Source organism: Cyprinodon variegatus, unplaced genomic scaffold (genome assembly GCF_000732505.1).
Source record: "Cyprinodon variegatus isolate N-32 unplaced genomic scaffold, C_variegatus-1.0 Scaffold165, whole genome shotgun sequence".
In the NCBI taxonomy this organism is placed as follows: domain Eukaryota; kingdom Metazoa; phylum Chordata; class Actinopteri; order Cyprinodontiformes; family Cyprinodontidae; genus Cyprinodon; species Cyprinodon variegatus.
Window position 1 is genome coordinate 85,848 of NW_015150618.1, and position 23,717 is coordinate 109,564.

General features: G+C 39.4%; 1 protein-coding gene across 1 annotated transcript; it reads right to left on the reverse strand.

Moving 5' to 3' along the window:
• Positions 1-434: 434 nt before the first annotated feature.
• LOC107086880 (transcription factor HES-4-B-like) lies at positions 435-2,233 on the reverse strand. Its single transcript, XM_015378115.1, has 4 exons — positions 1,898-2,233; positions 1,704-1,799; positions 1,537-1,624; positions 435-1,418 (listed from the first exon to the last, which is right to left on the reverse strand). The coding sequence occupies exons 1-4, from the start codon at positions 2,003-2,005 to the stop codon at positions 847-849; spliced, it is 864 nt and encodes a 287-aa protein (XP_015233601.1). The 5' UTR covers positions 2,006-2,233; the 3' UTR covers positions 435-846.
• Positions 2,234-23,717: the final 21,484 nt, after the last annotated feature.

Here is a 23,717-nt window from a genome sequence, read left to right on the forward strand (position 1 = left end):
TCCGAAGCTTTATGCTCAATGGAAGAAAAAAAAAAAACTTCTCTCATTTGTGGAGACAGACACACTGGGAGCGGGTTCAAACAATTGATCCTTCCATATTCTTTCACCGAGGCAATCTGTTAGTGACATTAACCCCTGAGCGCATTTCCCAGGCTCATGAATAGAGTTTAAGACTTCTTAAACCTCCCGCTGCATACAGGATGAGACCCCTTTCAAACTTTTAATTACCTTTATGGCCAGAGAAAAATACACCCCTATTGTCCGAGGGGGGCATTCTCTAAGGGGATGTAGGGTGCTCCCGCCAAACGGGTGACATTTAACAGCTATAATCAGAAATATGCTTTTTGACTTTTTACGCATCACATGTAACTTTTACGCATGTCATTACATCTTAACCACATAAAAAAAAAGTAAGACTAAAGACATGTATTTCAAAAATCTCTTTTATTGAACCCTGGGTTACCACCCAAATTCATTTTTTAAACACAAAACAAAATATAAAACACAGCTTTGGTATAACAATCCATAACAGCTCTGTACAAAACTAAACCTTTTTATAAAAAGTACTTCTTAAAGGTCTCCTATAAATCTTCCGTCGGAACCTTTATCACCGACATCCAAATGTTGGAAATAATAAATTATATCGAAAGAAAACAACAACAAGGCATGCGCTGTTTTAAGCAACATCTGTTCCATAAAACGAAACAATCAGAACAAGTGGGGCTGTTAAAGTGGCCATCCTGTAGGGGGAAACTCGCAGGCAGAATCCTGCAATAAAAGTCTCAGATAAAAGCTTGATCTGGGAAAGTTTGATGCAAGTGTTTGGTCCCTTTTTTCTTTTTGGAGCTACCAAGGCCGCCACACTGCTTCACCGCTGTCCGCTCCAGCGTTCACCCCTACAGGGCTGACCACCTGGGGCCCCCCGGAGAAGGACGTCATCCCGTGCACTGGAGATGCTGCAGTCGGTGCGGAGCTGCCGTGCACCGGGCTGGCGTTCACAGCAACAGGCACCCCGGCGTTCGGGAAAAGTGGGATAACAGGAGCGGAGGTGGTGGAGGTGAAGGGCGGGTTGGGGATCAGAAAGGCAAACTGTCCATCTGTTGCGGGCACCAGCTGAAACCCACCAAACACCTTAGGAGAGACGGATTCAGCGGGACTGAGCTTGGAGTTGATGGGGAGAGTGGATGGCAGCTGCACATGGAGGGGCTGCGCCAGGTGCGCCGGCTGGGACGGAGCCTGCTGCGGGTAATTCACGGACATCATCTGACCCATGCAACTGGACAAGTGGCCGAGGAGCCGCGACCTAACCTCCGCATTAACCCCCTCTGAAGTGGACAGGAAGCGGGTCACCTCGTTCATGCACTCGTTGAATCCGGCTCTGTATTTGCTCATCACTGTTGCATCTGCAGAGAGCGCAGCTGTTGGAGAGAGAGGCGAAGAAAGCAGGGGATTAGTGACGTGTTTGTGGCCAAGTCTTTGCAAAATGTGCGGTTTAATAAAGTATCATAACTCATGAGAAAGTATATGTAAACTTACCGCTCATCTGCATGCGCTGCAGGTTCCTTAAGTGCTTCACCGTCATCTCCAGGATGTCTGCCTTTTCCAACTTGGAGTGTCTGGAGCTCTGGATAGGGGGACAGGGAGAGTTTAGCCTACATGCATGCAGATATATCAACCAATAAAAAAGACTTGATTGAACTTACATCTTTCTTAAGTGCGTCCAGGATGAGGGTCTTCAGCTGAGAAAGGCTTTCGTTAATTCTTGCTCTCCGACGTTTTTCCATAATGGGTTTAGATGACTGTAAAAACAATCAAGACAGTCGTTCGTAAATGTTTCTGTGACTCAGCACTGGTCTTTAAATGAGATGACAGTTGTATAAAAAACATCGACACTTACCTTTCTGTGCTCGCTTGCATTTTTTGGCTTGTCCGGTGTGTGGGATCCGTTGGCAGGAGCTCCAGCGATGGGAGATGCCGTCTGCTTTTCCATAGTGTCAGCTGGCATTATGGATCACAGCAGGGTCAAGATAATTCAAATACAACCACGTGGGGAAAAAAGTAAATCCTCTCAGTGAAAGATAAGAAACAGCAACAATCACTTCGGAATATGAAAAATCCGAATGAACTGTCCCGCTCGTTATGGCCGAGCTGTCATCCAAGAAGCAGAGTGCGTTTAAACCGTGCGTGGCGCAGTGCGCAGCTACCTCTCTACGCCTTGTGCCGCCGACACGCGCTGCTGCGGTACTTATAGGCGGGTCGCGTGCTCCCAGTTCGTGTGAAACCCTCTCTGCATTCTTTCCCACACTCGCCTCAGCCAATAGCAGAGAGGACTCACCCTTTGGGCGCGGGGCAGACCGCTGATTGGACAACACCCCCGCGGGCCGTCAGTCACGCGCTGCTCAATCAGCCCTGCGGGGACAAACAACAAAGCGAGAGCGGAGCCGGCTGCTGAAGTGATAAGGAGGGGGGAATTCGTTGGATGTTTGCCTCCAACTTTGCTCCTTACTCGTCAAAAATGTTAAAAGCGTATAACTGTTTGAGTGTTTTGTTTTTTTTTTTGTTTTTTTTGTGCGAAAAGAATTCAGTTTATATTTTTTACAAGTCTAAATTTATTTAAAATCAAATAAATAATCAGCTGAGCATGTACTATTTACATAAGAAATAGCCTACTGCTTTCTATTGGATACTTATCTCATTTATTTATTTTATTCAAAACTCTGTTTAATTAATAAATCAATCTAAATTTGAAAACGAATGCGCTTTCCATCTATTTTAAGAATCCTCATGCGCCTCCAAGGAGATGTCAGTAATGGCACGCGAGGCGGGTCCGCAGCAGCACGCTCCAAGCCAATGGCGCGCGGCCACTTTACACAAATGAGGCAGCGCGCTCTCTGATTGGCTGCGCCGCCACCTCTGTGTCAATCATCCTGGAGCGGGAGCTGCTCAAAGAGGTGGGGGAGAGAGAGGGCCACATCTGTCCGCGTGCCATTCGCGCAAGCTCTCTTCTACGGTTTGCGCGGAGCACGTGCCAAAACTCGAAGATTACAGAGCAAGGAACTTTAAAAACCCAATATAGTAGTATGGACACTTTTCAATTATGGAGAATAGAATAGAATAGAATAGAATAGAATAGAATAGAATAGAATAGAATAGAAAAGAATAGAATAACTGCAGTCTGAGCTGATGTATTGTTTTATTATAAGAGATTTCGCTCCTCTGATAATAAGATGAAATTATACAACTGATGTTAAAGGTTCATGCCGTTTTTACACATAAAGTCTCTATTTAGATCTATTTGTGAAAAGGAACGTGAATCAGTGAATTAAATACTTAGTAATATCCATCAACAGGTTTAAACTTTTCTCTCTCAATCTTTTCCCAGCAGAAGAGTCTGTGTTTAAATCAAGAGAAGGAGGAGGACGCCATCTAGTGACACTAATCAACAAGGAGACAACAGATATTCATCCGTTTAAACGTAAAATAAGATAAAAACAGCACAAATGTTGACTTTGTATTTGGTCTGAAATCTTCTTTTAAGTATAACATGATTTGATAGCATATTTGTTTGTGGTTGTTTTTATAGACATATGCAAATTGTAAAGTTTACTTTTTTCAGGGTCCATTCTTTTTCATTTTTGCTTTTTGAATAACTTTTATCTTTTTACTGACTTTTACTTCATTTTCATTATCCCCTTGCAAATTTAATGCATCACACGAGGATCTAAAATAAGATTTAACATCTAATTCCGACCTTTATTTTCAAACCGCCACAAGGTGGCGCTTCCCTGTCCGCTCTAAAATATTAAGTATTATTTGGACTTCCTTACATTCCTAATACTTGTCTGGTTATCAGAATGATCCCCTTATGTTTAGAATTCACTATTCTAAAAATCAGATATTTTGAGAAATATAAAAATGCTTTAAATACATTTCTGTAAAATTTTAATATTTACTGACTACCACTTAAATGATATTTAATTTACTTTTGTGTGCTAAACTGGAAAAACAAATGGGCTACAAAGAAAATCAGAATGATCACTTGTTATAAATATACAGTTTGGTGCGTACATTTTCTTTGTTGCTTTGTCATTTCACAGTGGTAAAACTAGGATATATTTCTAATAAATGCCCATAGACCGTTGGAGATTGGATAAGGGAAAAAGATGGATAGATAAAGTTTAATGGCCATAGAGTCAGATATATGAGGAAAAACATGACAATTAAGTTTTAAAAACAATTGAGTTAAATCTGAAGTAGTCAGAAAAGTTTCTATATGGTGTGATTGTAGATGAACAGAATGTGAGATCTTAGCTATTTTAACAGGAATTATCAAAACTAAAGAAATTCCATCCATTAAAGGTACTTGCAGGGTAACTTAGGAGAAAGCTCTCCAACACTAAACATCTAATCTCTGCAGTAGTAAACAGACAACAATATCAGATATCTAAGAAACCCTTATGGTTTTTATCAAGACATAACTCTGTTTGGAATTTGGTAGAAGATTCATATTTTTGGAGAACCACACTCATAAAGCCCCATTTACACTGCCCTCTGAAAACCGATCCGTGCCGACTTTGGATCAGTGCTGGGCTCGGTTCCTTATGACCATTTACACACCATTCTAGCACGGTTCCTTGCCTCCTAGTGATGATCTACGGTGCAACTGCTCTCTAGAGGTGAACAAGCAAACAACATGGAGGCGCCCATTCGGGAAGTTTGCACGGTTGTAAAAGGGTAAAAGGGGTTATATCCCGCAAGGTCCAGAACTGGTGCCTTCTTTGATAGATTGAATCTGTCATGGTTTAGGTTTTGTCCAAGTTTTATTTTGAGTTTTCATTGGTCTTATTTTTTATTCTTGTGTTGTAGTTATTTTTGATTATATTTGAGTTCTTAGATATTTCCTGTTTGCCCTCTTGTGTCAGTCTCCTTTTCCCTAGCTCCCTTCTTGCCTCTGTTCACACCTGCTCCCAATCTGCTAATTAGCCTGGTCTTTGTTTCTCTCTCCCATATAATCTGCTCCTGTTCAGTCACTCTTTGCTGGTTTGTCGTCATTACTTTGTCCCCTTCTTGTTGTGAGTATTCTTGGATTTCAGCAATTTTGGATTTTTGCCTCTATTAACCTTTTTATTATTAAACATTCAAGTAACCACGTCAAGCTTTTTGTCTGTATCTGCGTCCTGTCAAACCACCCCCTTTGTGACAGAATCCTGTTCCATATGGATGCAAAGAAAAAAATAAATGAAAACAAAGATTAAAGCTTCATAACCAGTGGATCACTACTGTGGCAAGAGATGAGGGACTATAACACACATCAGTTTTAAAAGTATAAAAAGCTGTCTGACTAAAGGGCTTGTCTTGCTTGTCACGTGCCTAAACTTTGTAGTAGTAATACAAGAAATAATCAGAAAATAATTTATGACTTTTGTTTTTTCTTTCCAGGCAGCTGTTATCAGGAGGGAGACTAGTGAGGAAATTTACAAGGACAATCTAAGAAGGATTTCTTTAGCAATCAAAGTGAGTGAGAGAGCAGAACACCGGAAGTTAGACCATGGGAGCTGATTCCTCTGTAGAGTAAGAAAGCAAAGGTAAGAGGTCTGAACTAAGTGGTAGTTAAAAAAAAAAAAAAAGGCAAGTTAGATTACTATGGCTGAGAGCAAAACAATCTGGCATCTGCTGCAGGGAATTTGCCCTCCTAAGCTTTTCCAGATTAGGCCTGATCGTTTGCAGCCGTAGGACAATACCTACCATTCACATCAGGCACATCTGTGGATATGACATTTACTGTATCGACAAAATAATAACCCCTTCAGTTTGAAACTAAATTATTATATGATATGCTGTCAATAAACAATAACAATATAACCCAATTTTGAGTGGGTACCTTTGGTTCTGACCGGTTTTTAACTTTCTGTCACAACCCAACTGGTTTTGTTTTCATCTGTGTTATCATCTTGATATTAATAATTACTAGGAGTTGGTTAGCTCTCTGCTGTGCTCACTATTCTTAGTATTGTGAATTTCTATTAGATTATTTCTCTCTACCAGCTTCTCCTCATCTTTACTCACTGCTCTGCCTTCTCTCCATCTCAGCTGTAACTCTTTGCTTTGACAAACCTTTCTAGATTGCCTGTCGTTTCTCTGTAAGTGTTCAACACTGGTTCTTAATATTTGAAACCGGGTCCTTTGTTACAATTGTTATTCATGCCTTCCAGTCCAGTTATGTCTATGCTTCAAACTTCATTCTTCTTGTAATTTTTTTTATTTTTGTAATTAATCCTAACTCCCTCTGCTGTCTCCTGTCCGGCTCGTACCGTCACATTCTCAGAAGCAGCGCTGGCTTCTTGTCCATGATCTGTCTGTCTGGGCTGGAACGGTCATTAGCCCAGACTCACAGGAGATTACTCTGAGGCTTGAAGGTCAAATTCATAACTATTTTTTTTTTACAAACTGAAATAAACGTTCTTGTTGAAAATGTATAGAATATAGCAATGAATAAAGATATCAAACAACACCAGTTTTATTTAAACTAGTAAAGATGGAATACAACCTTTTGGTTCTGTTTCTTTTTATTCTATCCTGTGGCTCAGTTTTTTCTGCCTCTTCATACAACAAGGAGCAGGAAGCAGTTGGAGAAGTTTCCCATTTTGGGGGAATGTACTGGAATATTTGTGTACTTTTTGAGAGCTGGGGTCTGTTTCACAAAGCAGGTTTATTTAACACATTCAGATTCAATTTCACAACTCTAAATTTATGTATCCCAAAAGTGTGAACTTTGAGCGTTCGGTTCCACAACACTGTTATCAAATAGTTCAATAAATTTTAACTAGGTCCACTCAGAGGTAAGTGCATGCACAACAATATTTACCCTATCTTATTTCACCCCACTGGAACTAGAGATTTTAATGTAGAAATGTAAAAAATAAATAAAAGAATGTGTTTAAAAGACAAACGGCGCTACAGCTGCTAAGGAGAGGAAAATGGTGAAGGACAAGATTGTTGCTTTACTAATTCGTAAGTTTATATAAAGTGGGCTATGGCGGGCAGTTTTTACATTTATTAAAAGCATTCCACTTTTGTTCCATTTGTAAATCACTAAAATAAGATTCTTGCTGATCAAAATCACACTCCTAGACCTAACTGTAATGTATTTTCCAAATTACATTTTTATAGCAGAAACAGAATTTTAAAAAGCAAAAAACAAAATTATACTGGTAAGATTTAAATTCTATATATCTAGAAATGTTTACACATTTTAAGTGGCCGTTTTGAAATGTATCGGCTAAACTGAAAATGTTTATATTTAAAAAAACATTTTTTTCACAGTAATGGTAAAACATCACAGCGCTTTATAGAGTCAGTCATTTTTTTATTTATGGTGTGCCACCCCAAGGTTTTTAATGGCTCAAAATTCAATAAAATAAGTCTCACTTGAATTGAAAGGTAATTAATGGAATCTGTTTGATTTCTCTACAAGACAAAGATGTGTGAAGCTTGGAGATTTAAATATAAAGCTGATGTGGATGAAAACAAACGGAATTTTTAATACAGTATAAAAAAAATTTAAAGCATAAAACATGAAAACAGATTTAGTATCTTCATTTGAAATTCAGCTTCTGATGAATGACACATCTGGCTTCCTCTTAATCCCCACTCTGATAATACAGCAGCACATTCACATGTTAAATCAGTAGGTCTCCCTTAATAATAGAAGTAGTAATAATTTCAAGGAAGCATATAAGTCAGTCTGCAAACTGACCCCAACATCTCTGACCCTTTCTTGGCCAGCTGTGGGTTGCAACAAGCCAAATGAAATAAAACTTTCTTAAGCCACAGATCTGGCCAGTCTGTGGTGGAGGATAAGTCATTGTTTAGTGGCTCATGCCCCTCCATGGGTGAGCGCTGCTGGGGCATGCTGGACTCTTGTTTACCCAGGATCCAGAGTCTCAAGGGCCAGCTGTGTCGACTTGGGTTCAAATCGCCTTTATTTGCTTTCCGATCGACCCAAATGAAGCAGAGCTAATTCTACAGAGCGCTACAGAGATTACACAACTGCTTCCTGCAGCGACAGAGCTGAAAGGGTTTTAATTTATTAATTCTCTATATATGAAGTAGAACTTGTTAATCCATAGCTAAAGTCAGAACAGGTTCAACAACCTTTTCAAAGGGTATCCACCAATTTCCCCTTTCTTCATTCCTACATTTTCAAAGCAGAGACAAAGATGAGAAGAAACCCCATTCAGCTGAAATGAACTTTTTGAATGACTCTTAGTGGAGCAGCATTAAAGCGGATGCTGACTTTGGAGTCAGAAGTAGCATACTTGCTTTGGACTTGGTTTTATGAGGCACTGAGGTCTGCAAGAGGAGATGTCGGCAAAGATGAAAGTCGGCCAAAGAGGAGGTGGAATCCTTGTTTGCAGATTTAGCCGAGTTCAGTGGTCTGTTGTCCAGATTTGCTGAGGGCTCAGCAGCTCCCTTTGACTGCTACCGGCTTAATTTGTAGTTCTACAATGAGTCTCTGCACTTCCCCGAATCCATGAGCAGAATGCAGACGGAGAGTCAATTATCTCTGCATTAGCCTGAGTTGGCTGGTCAATCCCTTCATTCACACAATTCTAAATCGAGGGCTGTAGGTGATCTGTTTACAGCAATGAATCCTCAACACTTTGTAGTTACACTGCCTGTGGAGCTGGTTTGATGATTTGTTTCAGACAAAGCAGTCACTTCACTTTAGAAATATACAACACGTTATAGAAATATTTATTACCCTTGATGTTTTCAACATTGTGTCACATTAAAGCCGCAAAATTCAACATAGGCATTAGGGATCTAACAGTAGACCAACATAAACAGAGTGTTACATCATTGTTAAGGACAAATAAGATGAGTAAGTTTTGAAAATTGTAAATATTTTAAAGTAATCTCATTAACATGCAAACTTCTTTATTCTGATGTCGCTAAAAACAAAATTCAAACGGTTTGTTTCAAAGTATATAGTTATTAAACTCACATTTATTTGCTTCATTCTCATAAATGAGCCAAGATTACCACCAACCAAGTATGGGGCACAAGTGGAAATAAAATGCTATGGTCAGATGAAGCCTCAAATTCAGCAAAAAGCCTTGCAAAACAAAAAAAAAAAAAAGAGAGAGAGAACTTCCAAATTGCCATAAATACACCTTTCATTCCAACGGAGGGAAACATCAGGAAGGTCAGGGATAAGGGCCTAAAGAACAAAGAAAATCCCAAGACCAGAGCATAAAATATAGCACTACTGGGTGGACCTTGTCCTGTGCTAGCATGCAAGGAAATTAGAGCATTAATCAACTAAGAAACCTATGGTGACACTGACGTGGCTGCAGAGATCCACTGCATCTGAGGGAGATTCTGCTCAAAAATATGAGGTGCTGTTGTGGGAAATGTTAAAAATGTACCATCACCCGTACAGGTAATATAGCAAACATGTGGAAGAAGCTGCCCTGGTCAAATGCTGTGAAAACCAATGCTGGATACTAGGGGTGTAAATCACACCCATCATGGCGATTCGATTCAGTATCGATTTCCTGACCCAACGATTCGATTATTTTCGATACTCAAGAATACACCACGATTCGATTAATCGATTAATTAAATTTTTTTTTTTAGACCTTACAGGCTAAACAAAGTTTGAAATAAATCAATGAAAGCTGTAATATCATTATGAATTTTTTTTAGAAACGGCAAATAACAGAAGTAGAAAAGTTGCATCAAAAAATACTGCAAAAATAATGCAATGCGAGAACACTGGGACCCTTTTTCCACCAGGATCTCTCCTCTTTTTGGCCCTCATGTCCCTCCGTCGTCGGACTTAACTCGCCCCCGCTTCCTCGCCGCCTCGGCCGTATCTAGACCCACAGCGTGTAGCTCAGACCACGCTTCAATATTGAGCATAATTTAAAAATGTCTGTGTCAAGCTTGCTGCAACACACTGCTGTAAGAGTATGACCAGGAAGCGAAGTAGGAGGGCAAAATAGGTTTAGCGCTACCGCAGCACGGGAGGGAGAATTACGCCCAGGAGCAAATGGATAAAAATAGACCGGAGATAAAAATAAAACATGAATCGATTACCTTGTGGACGTGTCAATGCATCGGATCATCGGCTGTTGGATCGATGCATCGATACAAAACAAAAAATATTTACACCCCTACTAGATACTGACCAAAATATTTAATATTACCACTAAACATAGTGTTGGCAGTATCATGCTATGGGGATGCATTATGTTAAACAGGAACGGGGAAGTTGACAAGAGTACACTAATACCCAAATAAAACCCATTTTAACCTGGGAATAATCAGCTTTTAGTGGTAGTGGGAGCGGCTCACTGACCCGTGTCGATGTGTGTCAAATGACTCGGCAAGCGACCCAGGTTAAAATCGCCCTCTAACAGCTCGGCTCTGATGGGCATGCAGTGAGAACATCAGACCTGGGTCAACCTGCTAATTTACATGATACCACAGAGCGCAACATGCGGACATCAACACACTGCGTCAGTCGCGTCTGATCTAACAAGCTGAAAGAACATTAAATAAACATGGCGAAGCACTGGTGAGATTTGGAGGGACGAAAGCATGAAGCAATAAAGAACACTGACTATGCCCTAGCTTCCTTCCATGTTGCTCTTCATTGTTTACCTTCCTAAATTTTGTCGCACTGGTGACATCATCAGCGCTAACTCAACGTGATGACATCACCAGATGCAGCAGTGGGAGGAAAGATGCAATGCAGCTTGCCAGCAGGGGGACAAGTCCAGCTTTTTTTGCCAGTGGAAGGGGAGCCAAATGCAGATTGTTAGCAGGTTGACCTGTGTTTGAAAAACTTGCATTAAGCCGCTAATTTCAGAAGGAAAGAGGCTGTAAAGATAAATAAATAAAGGGTATCTCTGGAAGAAAACTGCTGTGGAGGACCCAAGACTGAGGGTTAGTAAGTGATAAAGGTAAATTCATTTGTCTTAGGAGTGTTTGCATGGTTTCTCCTTCCAGGGGTTGGGAAACAATGAGACCAGACTTTCTTGAGCCAAAGTGAAATATTTCATGCGCATTATTTAGGGAGATTTCACACATTTGGGAAGATGCCAGATGCATTATATTATTTTTCACAGCCCTCAAATGAGGTTTTATTTAAAAACAACAAATCAATTCCCTTGTTCAACTACTCCCACTTTGAGGTTTTTATAAGGGCAGCAGGGTGCTTGGCTGAAATTCCCTCATTTGAATAAATTACTACAAATTTGGGAATATTTCTCATGGTCTTGTGTGGATTCAGTGAAAGGCTTCAAAGCTGCATGTTTAAATCACAAACGGGGGTGAAAATGGCAGGTTTTCATTTTATTCTCCCTTAATCTCATTACTCTCCTAGCTGATTTCATACCTGCAGGGGGAAAAAAAAACTCTGTGATCAATTATATTTGCCTCTCCTTTCAAGCAGCTTGTTGTCATTTTGCCATCTGCGGACCAGCATGTCCAGTACAATGTGGTGTTTTCACTGGGCTCTCTGCAGCTTTCATAGCAGAGAGGGAGAGAGGGGACCTTTTCTCCTGCTTCTCACCCCGATTCAGGGTTTTTCTTCTTCCTTTTAAGTGGGCTGTTGATGAGGTTAGTCTAATCAGATTAAGTCAACTCACATTGGCCTCTGCAGTTTGTTTTCTTCCCAAAGGCGTACTGACATCTCCTATACTCTCCCTTTATCCCTCTCTTTGCACTTTTCATCCAGGCTTTCACCCAAAAAAAGCCTTTCAGCCGAAATCCCAATGGACTCCTTTCTAAACAGCAGTCCCCCTGATGATATAGGTTATTTAGAATGGGTCACTAGATTGCAATACATGGGAAAGGTCTTTAAAGCTGTGCAGTGACGCATTTGGACATTTCCACTGGTGTCTGTGTGAATGCCAGAGATTAGGTCAACACAAAGCACTAAATCGAATTTTGAAAATCGCTGGAACCTTTAATTTGATTCCTAAATAAATGTTGGAGGGTTGTTTTGCAAACTACACGGCTAATGCAATCTCTGCTTTTATCTTTTTACCGATTAGATGGGAGTGAGGCTTTCAGGCTCGCTTGTTAAATAGTTTTTAAGTCAAATAACAGAGGTTTAAGTGATAACTCAGAAGATGAGAACGGTGTCATGGATAATAAAACCAAAGGGTAAAAGAAATGCACATCAGATAAATTGCTTGAATAGGTTTGGTTTGAACTTTTTAGAAGATGGTTAAGGAAAATTTTTACTATTGGTGTTGGTAAAGATTATGAAATCATTTTTCCCAAAAGAGCTTCAGCAGATGAGAAAAGCTCTTTCATTCAACAGGCACATTTTTGGGTGAATTAAAAAAAAAAAAAAAAATCATTTCAATACACAGAATTTGCTGCATTTGTTAAATTTCTGCCATCATCATCAACAGCAGCATTCAGCAACTTGATCCCTCCCCCCCAACAGACTCATAAAGACAATGTGAGCACACAGGAGGGCCCATACAGATGACTTCAGAGCTCTGCTTTTCCAGAACACAAGACGTCTGACTGGTTGAATGGGGGGGTTGAGGTGGTGGGGCTGCAGAGTCATTTGGAGCGAGCAGATCTGAGAGACTGTCCACTTAATTACATTACAGCATTTCAGCAGGCCTTTGAGCTACGCACTCGCAGCTCACCCTCACCGCCGTCCTCATTCACTGCTCCAAAGTGGAATGTACAGATATGCCCCTTCTGGGAACTGGGAAACGGCCCCCGCCCCCCGCTCCTGCTTCTTTTTGCATACAGGTTTCTAGATTTAAATCCAGACAACTGGTCCCCAAAAATATTGTCAAATATTGATGGTTAAAAAATGTATATATCTAACTAATGTAAAAGAAATGGCTTTTAATTTAGTTGCTTTATTGCATTGAATTTTTGATTTATTAGTTCACTGTACACAACAAAATTTGTAAGGATAACAGTTTTCGTTTCAAGGGTTTGAAGGGGAAGAAAATGGAACACAGTTTTGAATATATAAATATTTGTTTTAGATTAAGATTAAAGAAATTGCTATCTACATTTTTATTAAACCTACCAAGATGTTGTTTAAAATTATACGCGTCTCCATCAACCCGCTTTTGCATATTTTTAAGCAATGCGTTAAAAGAGCTTTATAAAAACAGCAACATTTGAATAAACTTATAAAATTTTGCACACACAAAAAAAATGTACATTGGCCTGTGGTGGTTTCTTCTTTTTGTTTTTGAGTTTTTACAGCTCTAGTTGGAGACCACAGGCCGGATTGGAACCTAGGTTGGACACCTCGAGGACTAAGACCTCTATACATGGGTTGTGCGCGCTAACCACTGCTCCACCTGCACGCCCCGTTTCTGCCTTTTTTAAATGTTCTAAAGACGAGATGGAACAAAATTTTTCAAATAAGTTCTAATAACGTCTCCCGTAACTGCTTAGCTTTTTCCACTGCTGGTGTCCTGGAAGCCGCATTAGAATCACACTTCTCTCTTTATGTCCCCAAATGGCATGAACCCTTGCTAATACTGGCTTTGTTTAAGTAAGCACAACCTGCACAACTACAGACCATTTATTAAAACCTCAGTCCATCACTAATCCGTGGTCCACACTAGCTTTATAACTCTACTTCCTGTTTTCTACAGCCAAGGACAACATCAACACATGACAACATTTCACTTTTCATAACCTCTTTAAGACACTACCTCCACAGTAAAACATTGTGATAGCACCAATGGGGATGCTCTCCAGCAGTACAGACAGGAAGGTGAATGTCTACTGGAAATGGAAGATAGAAAAAACTGGACAATAGTTCAGGAAAAAAAACAGAGGCTAAAAAGCACTTGAGACTGGGGTAGAGGGTCATCATCCTACAGAATAAGGACTCCAAACGTGCAGCCATCCCAACGTCTCTGGAGGCGAGAGGCGGCCTAGTGTTTAGGGCTTAGAGCTTGGAATCCTGAGGTTCTGAGTTTGAGTCCCACTCCCACAGACTGGCTCTCTGAGCAAGACCCTTAAGCTGTGTATTGCTCCCTGGGCACCACACAGTGGCAGCTCACTGCCTCCCAAGGGGATGGATTAAATGCAGATGTAAATTTCTCCAATGTGAGATCAATAAAGTTTAATAATTGGGCTATCCATGTGCTAGCGTGGCCTAAAGTTCAGATCTAAGTTTATCATGGATTCTTTAGCAAAGAAAAAAGTTTTTTTTATTATATAACACTGATTGAAATGTACCCAAAGCTGGCATAGTTACCGCTTTCTTATGGTTTTACCATAAGATGTGAAAAAAGTCTAGGGATCGATAGAAACAAAGGTAAGTTATATCAGGCTGTATTCAGCCAATAACTGTTTTTTTCTTATGTAATTGTTCTTCATCCAAACTAGTTTTTGTAACATGTGTAAAAGTCGTGTTAAGAATGTTTAACTCGTTGACGATCCATTAAACCAAGTTAACACAATCACAAACACCAAACAAACACAGAGACAAAATCAAGCAGAAAATTGTTCTTCTTTAAGCTCTTTTGGGCAAAATTGAGCTTGTCTGATCCGTTCCACCAAAACCAAACACATTAAACGGAGAACCAAATTTTTCACAGGCTTTGGTGAATTATTCAAACAGACAAACACAAAGTGAGGAAAAAAGAGACAACATTTGTTGCTGCATTAACATAGCAGCCTTTCACTCTCTTTGGATTGATGAAGGACCCTTCCAAATCTTCACAGGCCTAATTATTTAAATTTAGACTGATGTCCTCTCAGCTCATGGCTAAAAGTGTCATCTCCAAATACAAAAGTCAAAGTCTATCCCTGTTTAGTCAGATTATGTGGAAAATCCTTCAGACTAATAAACACAAAGCAGCAGTTCTGAGATTCCCCCCCTCGATTATATACCATATTAAAGGTGCCATTGATCTTTTTGTCCAGTTTTGTTAGTAAAAAAAAAAGCATGACTTTCTTGCTCTATTTTATAAAAATGACTCCCATTATATTGGAGCAAAATCAATGCAAATTAATCCTTTATTCATTCCCCTGTGAATAATTCAAGTCTTTGCACTTTTGTCTAGGAGGCATGAGCAAAACCAAATCATAAGAAAGGTAGAGAATGCGAGCACTTATTGGCCAGCGGAAAGAAGAGATGACCCCGCTCGCTGGTGACAAAGACTCCTTTATGGCTGTGGTATGGACCTATGAAACAGGGGTATTCCACTGTGACTGACCAGCTCAGCAGGAGGTCCAACATGTGTGACGGCGGTGCCTCAGCTTAAACCAACTGCTCTTACGCATAAAGAGGATGGAGAACGAGCAAAAAAGCAGAAATCATTGCTTATTCTTCTCTGCAAACTCGTATAGATGTGGTGACCGGATGGTCAGCGGCTGTGTGGCAGACTGTTGGTGACACTCATTTATTTCCCTCTCTTTATCAAGAGCAGGAAAAAAGCGAGAACGCCTGCGCTCATGTTAAATATTTCAATCCACAGGATTAAGGATGCTGGATAATGTTTAGAAGGGTGTTACCAGATGAGCCTTTCATAAAATTTCATAAGGGGATAAAATGTCTTTGCTACATTTTATTGTCATTAATCAAAGGTCTATGATGCCTTGACCTTTTTGTTCTTTTTTGTCATTTATTTGAAATATGTTTTTGAATACCATGTGGTGGTTAAAAAGCATGTGATGCCAAAGGCAAATTTCTATATGTGGACAAAAAAGATTACCGGATCCCCACAGTAGTTTTCTTCAGGGACAGGTAAGCCTGTCAGAAATGATGGGGGATGGGTTGATTTAAATACAGGGTGAGCCTGATGGAAAACCCAATAGAGAAACCAAAAGGCTAGTTATCCCTTACAGCAGGATGACTCTAAGCATGCAGCAAAATCCACAGTTTAATTATGAATATTTAGGCTTGTTTACAAATAAGAGTCAAGTTTAAAATTTATATTTAAAAAGACTTTTCTCCCATTATTCAGAAGCTTAAGGCATTTAGCAAATAAAATATGCTCCATCTTTTCATGTGTAAAATAATCAGAACTTCGGGCTGTATTTACAGTAAACGATGATTCTACCAACGTTTTCTTTTCTTGTAACAATTCCATCTTTAATTTTACTCTCGCGCATGATAATACCTGCCTTCTTTCAACTTTAGCCCCTTAAATGTGATTTTCAGCAAATGAAATGCTCCCATTTTTAAATAAAAACTTAAAACATTTAGACATTGAATAGTTTTATGTAGTTTATACCACTAAATCAAAATGTTTTAGTATAATTTCATAACTGGATTTTTCTTGCTGTGACTTACAGTTGAGTTTATGAAACATTTTATAGATTTTTATTACGTTTTATGTTTAATTAATCTATTTATATGAGATCCTGTGGCCAAACATTTTAATGTGTTTTATCATCAGTTTCCTCACTCAGGTTGATTCAGATCAGGTAATGCTTTTGTGTATATCTTGTTTAAATACTTTTTGGTAATTGCTGAATTCACCAGACATCAACCTGCGCTCTGACTGGCTTGTAACACGTTTCTGTTTGTGGTAACTTCAAACTTCATCCCATCATCAAAGCCCTTATTGAACCCCAAACATCATCACCCTTCCTTTCCCTTGTGATGTGGAGATTTCACACGGATCACAGCAAGCCACCCTCCTTTTAACTTTTATTTTGGGCCAAACATCGCCCAGAAGACAAGTCGTGTCTTTGAAACCTCTTGTATCAATCACATCAAACAGCTGGGAAACAAAGGTGGAGGCTGGCAGCGTCAGACAAACACGACCATTAGTCACTGCACTTCTCTTGTGTCACGTCACGGATGAAGGAGGGCTTGTTTGCTCAGGAATATCTCCCACACTGTAAAGGCAAAGAGAACCTACCGCCGGCGCATTCAGCAGGCATGCAAACAAGCATGATGCTGTGTGGTCATTTACAATAAACACAGATCAAAGAGCACAAAGTGGACTTCTGTTTCAGAAAGCACCATGTGGCACAACCTTTTTTCCTCCCAAAGCCCTCACTCTCGATCTTCCCACACTCGTAGACAAGATCGCCATTAACAGAGTCTGAAAAGTGTGATTTTTTTTTTCTTCTTTTTTTTTCCTTTCTCTCTTGTGTTCCTCAGCCTTGTCCAATCCCAAGCCCCCCTGCCTGGTACTGACCCAGCCAGTAGACCCCCTTCTGCCCCCGGTTTGGCCCCCACCAACCCTGGGAAGAAGAGGCCCTCTCTGGAGTTAAAACTAGGGCTCATTAGCAGTGCCCACCTGGAGGCTGGATGGGGACAAACAGGGGGACGAAGGGGGCTGAGGCCTTTAATCTGCTGCCTGTGCGCAGCGTTATGGCGCACAGCGGGGACAAGATCTCCACAGGCTGGTGTGATGCAGCTCACAGCGCCACCGAACATGCCTTGATCCGACGGCTGGACCTAATCTGTGTAATTGTTCCCCTGGCTAAAACACCCTTTTAGCATCTCCCTCCAATAAAAGTCACTTTATAGCTGTTTGCCTTGATGGTATCACCACAGTGCAAACAGTGCATGAAACAATTATGGAAACAAACCCCTTTGGTGTTCTTTGAAGTTCAGAGACCTTTATGCAAATGTAAAAATCTCATCAATGGCTCAGCGCTCCCCTCCCATCAGTAAATCTCAGCCTTGTTCTGGGGACATAGTTTGCTGTGAGTTACATTCACTCCATCACTTATTGGTATGGAGGGCTGGTGTTGAGGTATGCTTGTGTGTCTGTGTGTTTGTACTGCAATGGTCTGGAGCCCCTGTGGTTAGTCATACCGTGACTAAAGAGAAACAAAAAGGGATTCCAGTCAGGGAACAGCGAGGCTACTGCGTCATGTGGCTGCAGACTGCATCTATGGAGTCATCCTTCAGAACGTACCATCCAAAGGAATGCAGCTTTTATATCCATTCCATTGATTTTAATCATCTTATCTTTATTTACACTGTTCATTTTTTAACACTAATGTTATATGTAACAGTTTTCCTTTTATTTTGGTGGAAAAATCTGTTACCACCTTCTTTACAGATGATTCGGCTGACTGTTAAGGAAGGACCCCATTATAGGCTCCCTCAGTCCCCTTACAGCTGCAGTCTGTTAGGAGTCCCTCAGCTGGTTCCTCTGCAATGATCATTCATTCCTCCCAGGATAAATGCTCACTCTTCAGTCACTCCTTATTGGAATCTCCCCTTTCTTATTTTTAAAGTCCAAAACACCAATGACCCCTGTATGTAAATATGAGAAAATGTTAATCGAGGTATTCAACTTTTTCCAGTGAGACTAGTTCTCTATCTATATTGTATAAATTGTGAAGGATAATGGCCTGCATTTCCTGAAGCCAATTGCAAAAAAAAGGGGGGGAAAATGCTGCTTGGTTGAGATGAATGAAATCATGAACACTTCCAGTTATCAGCCAGTTCTGACCAACAGTATTTATCCATCTGTTAAAAAACACAGTTTATCAATGTTACCAAATCTGTAGGGATCCCTGAAGAAGGATTTAGAGTTAGACCAAAGATGTCCTGAGAATGAGATCGTTTTGAAAAACATGTAAGGTAGATTTGACAAATATAGCCAAGTCAAGATGTGACATCTGGTAGAACTGAAAAAGGTTCAGGTCCGTTTAGTTTTTCAAAGATCACTGAAATCTGCTCTGGATCTGGTGCCAACACAGCTGTGTTGATTTGCAGCAGGAAGTTGCTAACTTTGGTCCTTTCTGTGTGGAGTTTGTGTGTTTTCTCTGGTAAACTTCTTCCCACAACCTAGAAACAGGACTATTAACATGGTGGTGCGACTGAGAATAGAACCATATCTATGAAGCCTTATGATTTAAGATTTGTTTGATTTTTATTTAAATCCTAAAGGATTTATGCAAAATTTTTGGAGAATTGATTCGTGATTCATCATTTAAATCACAAACATTTAGATATTCTAACAAGGTTTTTCTCTTCTTGCAGAGCCACAGTATGTGACAAAGTTAAAAACCTTTGACATTACTGCTGACATTAATAAAATAAAAAATGTTGAATACTCGCAAAGTTAGATGCATATTAGTTTGGACATTTTTTTTTTTATTATAACCAGAAGTTAGGAATAATATTGTTACATAAACGAATGGTCAAACCTGCAACCATAAAAAAAAAGATAAAAAATTAAAACACCTGTTTGGAAAACAACAAATTAATGACAATGAATAAGTAAAAAGAAACATACATTTAGAATAAACTGAAGAAAGAAGAACATTGTTTTAGCAGTTTTGTGTATTTTTTAACCTACTTAACAAAATCACCCTGTATCTGAAGGTAACCAGTTAATCAGTTTTACTTCAAATCCAGTCTCTTAATAAAATAGCAATTTAATGTCCTAGATCAAAATAATAATTCTATGTTTAAATACTTCAGTATTAACTAAAATCAGAACTCAAGAATTTTTTTCTTGAATCTATTTTCCTGTTTATTTTTAACCACATCCTAACATGATGGCAGCTCTAAACTGGACATCAGTTATTAGAGCATTTCTCTAAAAAACATTAAAAACAGGAAAAGCCTCATAGCAGATTCATAGGGTTCAAACTACTCTGTGGCAACCCTTTGGACTGCTTCAAATGAAGACTTTTGTTTTGTGAAGTTGAAAGTAAATAAGAAGATAATGTAATAAAGCGGTGTTATTTTCTTTCTAACATTTACATTATTTTTTGGGTGATAAACCTTTTATTCCTATTTGAATAGATCAAAGAGGAAAAGTTCAGGTTGATTAATGTGAACAATGGATTTGTCATGATGGCTGGTAAATCTCAGTCACGGACCGCCAGATCAGCAACAATTAGCATCAGCTGGACTCTCCAGTCTCTCTTCTTAAGCAGGATGGAAACCTGCTGACTAAGCACATTCCACTTGCAGCCAGCTGCTCAAAGGACTCCCAGGATGATCTCCTTCCATAGCTCACCGCTCCGCTGCCGTCCTGGGGTCCCCTACCGCCTCAAGGCTAAGTCCTCTCTTCACCTCTCTGCAGGTAATCCAGAGATGCATCAACAAAACACAACACCCAGAAACTACCTGCCAGTTAAGTGCCTCAGGTGGTGTTTAAATAGGCCTCACATTCACCCAAACCCCCCCCAGAGCAATGGCATGAGAGAGGCAGCATATGGCCGGCTTGGATGAATTCCCCCACTGTTTCAGAAAAGTCTGATGAGCCTCCAGGGCGATCAGAACGTCACGCTCCTCTTTACTAGATTAAATCTAATAATCTCCCATTAACAAGGCCCTGAGTGTAACGCGGTAAACCCCGGGCCTTAGGGTTCACCAGCACTCAGTCACAAACTCTTTACTGCCTATAACTCTGTATTTTATGGCTGCAAGTAAGAGTCACGCTCCTCACTGACTTTCCCCTCATCTGCATACATAGAAATTGTTTGTGCTTGAGGGTTAGAGGAAGGATAACGGTGACTAGAAGTTACAACGTCTGTTATTCATCACACAATCACACCAGAGATTTTTATGTGAAATTAATTTAAATAATTTATCAATGTCTGAAAATAATATGTTTGATCTTTTCTCTTTATTTCTGGGAAACAAATTGAAGTAATTAAGAGTGGTTAAAATATAGATTCAAATTAAGGGAACATCAGGGTCACCCAAACCTTTGATAGCTTTTTTTACTTGTTTTGGCTGAAAAAGAGAAAATTAAAAACCGGCAATGTTTTGGTGGATGTTTGGAGGGGCCAAGTGTGACTCTTCTTTGATTTTCACCTTATTTGGACTCAATAATTAGGTGCTTCCTGTAGTCATCTGACATGAGGAAAGTTCTCCTCACCTCCAGCATCTCTTGAATGTTAAACCTCTTTCAATAACATTTCAGTTTAAGACAGGATAATTGCTTTAATTGAAGATCACTTTTTATTTCCTATTATAGTTACGGTGTGATTATTATTATTTTTTTTTTGCAATGTCAATACGAAAGCTCACATCTTAGTTTCTGTACCTTCAATTGTTGCATAACATTTAAATATAATCGAATATGGTGGGAATAAGTGACACTGCAACCTCCTTAAAAGGAAATAATTTCATGGTCTTTGTGTCGCACATAATAAATGTCTCTGTGGCCTTTTAGATTCCCCAATGTGCAGTTTATCTTTAACTCTAATAATTAGACTAAGTCTAGTAAATTTGGTTGTCCAGAGAAACATGTCTGCAGAATCACTGTTGAGTCTGTGATGAAGCCGGTCCTCCCACTGGTCTGGTAATTAGACAGATGCTTTCACTGGGAGACAGGCCCTAATGTCAGGCCCGTCTCTTTCCCTGCTGGAACTCAGCTCAATCATTCTCTATAGTTCATGCCCAGTATAGGATAATGCATCCCACCTCCTCTTATGTAGTTTGGACTGAAGCAACAGCAGCATGAAGGAGCCCAAGTGAAGGTAGATGTGAGACACAGAGAGGTGTGTTTGAACCAGATCTCACTAAAATTAAAATTGAAATTTTATTGTTTGTTTGGAACTTGTTGGCTTCTCATTTTATCCAGCTATAAACCATCTAATTCCTCTTCTGTACTAATTGCTGGTACGTTTTTTGCAACATTTTGCATCAGAAGCTTTCAGCATTTAAACTTTAATAATGACTCCTTCTGTAAGATAGAGGTTAAAGTGTAAAATGAATGGATTACTCAATGAAAGTATTCAGCTATCTTTGAAAAATGTGTATCATGTGATTAATGCTTTGGGACATTTCAAATGAATCAGAGCTAACTAGATGTTAACACCTAATTGACAAGATTTTTACTAATGTTTCCACAAACAGTCCATCTTTTTTCATAAAGCTTGACTTTATAAAATCCTGGTCATGAGAAAAGCATTAGTGTTAAAAATCTAAAAGTTCAAACAGCATTTAAAAACTAAACCTGACTGCAGATGAACCCAGACAGAGACAGGAGTGACAAACCCAATAATAATGACTCATACAACATTGTTTCATTGTCCACTGTGTTATTATAAAAAGAAAGGCTCCTTTATAAATTTATATAATCTATCAGTGTTAACTGCAGATACACATCTAGTTAGCAGATTCAAATCTATCCTTCAAAAAGGATTTAGGGAGGAGAAGAGAAGAGAGCATTAAGATGAAGAAAACTTCATTTATTTTACTCTTTTTACTGACAGTGAGATCAGAATAAAAACAGCCAAAATACCAGCTATAATTAAAAAATGAAAAATAAGACTAAAATTGCCATAACCATTTTGGACTTTAAATGTAGTTTTGTCTGATTTTTGTATTTATTCAATGTTTTATTTTGTTTAGTTGCACTTCCATTGATCCTCCCCAAAGTTGCTCTAGATAGTTGCCGTCAGGTCATCTTGTTGCTGTTGCTTTATGTCCTGCAGGTTCTTTCCTTTTTTCCCTTCCTTTTGTCAGCCTGTCAATCATCCAACATTCCCTTTAAAGCGTCTAAATATAAATATAACAAAAACTGTATAAGTGTAACTATCCTGCTTACTATGAGTTATTTCATAGCAGCAGAAGAGTCGAGTATGATTATGATTGCACATGAGCAGATGTCAATTCTGTAAATTATAGGTTCAGCATACATGGTCAGTGAGAAGCAGACATTTAGTTCAAAGTTTTGTCACTAAGTTCAAAGTCAGTTTGTTGTTTATTATGCAGCTGCCACCTTGTCTCATCATCACCTAACAGTATTTCCAGTTAGAAAATTTTCTTAAAAGCTTAAATTTGCTCACTTTTTTTTAAACAGTCTCCTATAAATGTTATCTAGTAGTTTAATATCAGGACCTAATTTGAGTTGGTTGCAACCCACTGGAAACTTTTGCTTTACATCTCATGAGGAAAGCAGAATATTATAATGATATAATACTTTAATTACACCATTTCACAAGGTTATCACTTAATTTGTAAAACTTTACATCAGTATTTCCTATTAGGCTAAACCTTTAAGGTTGTGTTTTTGTTAGACTTAAGCTCTATAAAATGAATTTGAAACTATAAAAAAAATTTTGTTCATCTAAACAACGATTAGTCACATTTGCTGTTAACTGAGTTCTTTCAGATAGATTTGAGTTACTTTGGTTGCTGGAAACCTGCTGTAGACAAAAGCATTCCAGGCTGGAGACAACCAGAGCTTCCTCTCCATGAAAATGCACCACAACGAGATCTGTCTGCTTGAAGGTGTCTATTTCGACCTTATGCCAGACAGCCGACTGAAAATGCCAGGAATGCTAGACTGTTGCTCGATAGGAGACCATGTTCTACTTATTGGCTACCGGTGGGCAAAGCCGGAGGGGACAATGTCCGAGATGAGTTCCCACACAATAGGAACAAGACATTTATGACTTTTCAGCCACGGTAAAAATGAGAAGTTCACACTTAGGACACTCTGGGCTCTTGTACTCTCCTGGACATGCTGGGGGAGACGCTGGTCTCAGCTGGGAACGCTCACATATTTGGGCTGTGTCTAAAATCCAGAAGAAAAGGTCTCCATGTGTCCAACTAGGCTGTCCTGTTTGAGGTGATTTAAATTAGGTGTTATTACATTTCTCAGGCATTGTCTCATGAACTGGCATGCCAACCTGACAATGCTTTTCATTATCTTCTTGGTCAGTTTTCATTAAACAGGAGCCAGCAGACATTTGACCTGGTATTTCACTGGTGAGTAAAAACTACTAAAAGATTTTAAAGAGATACATACCAAATT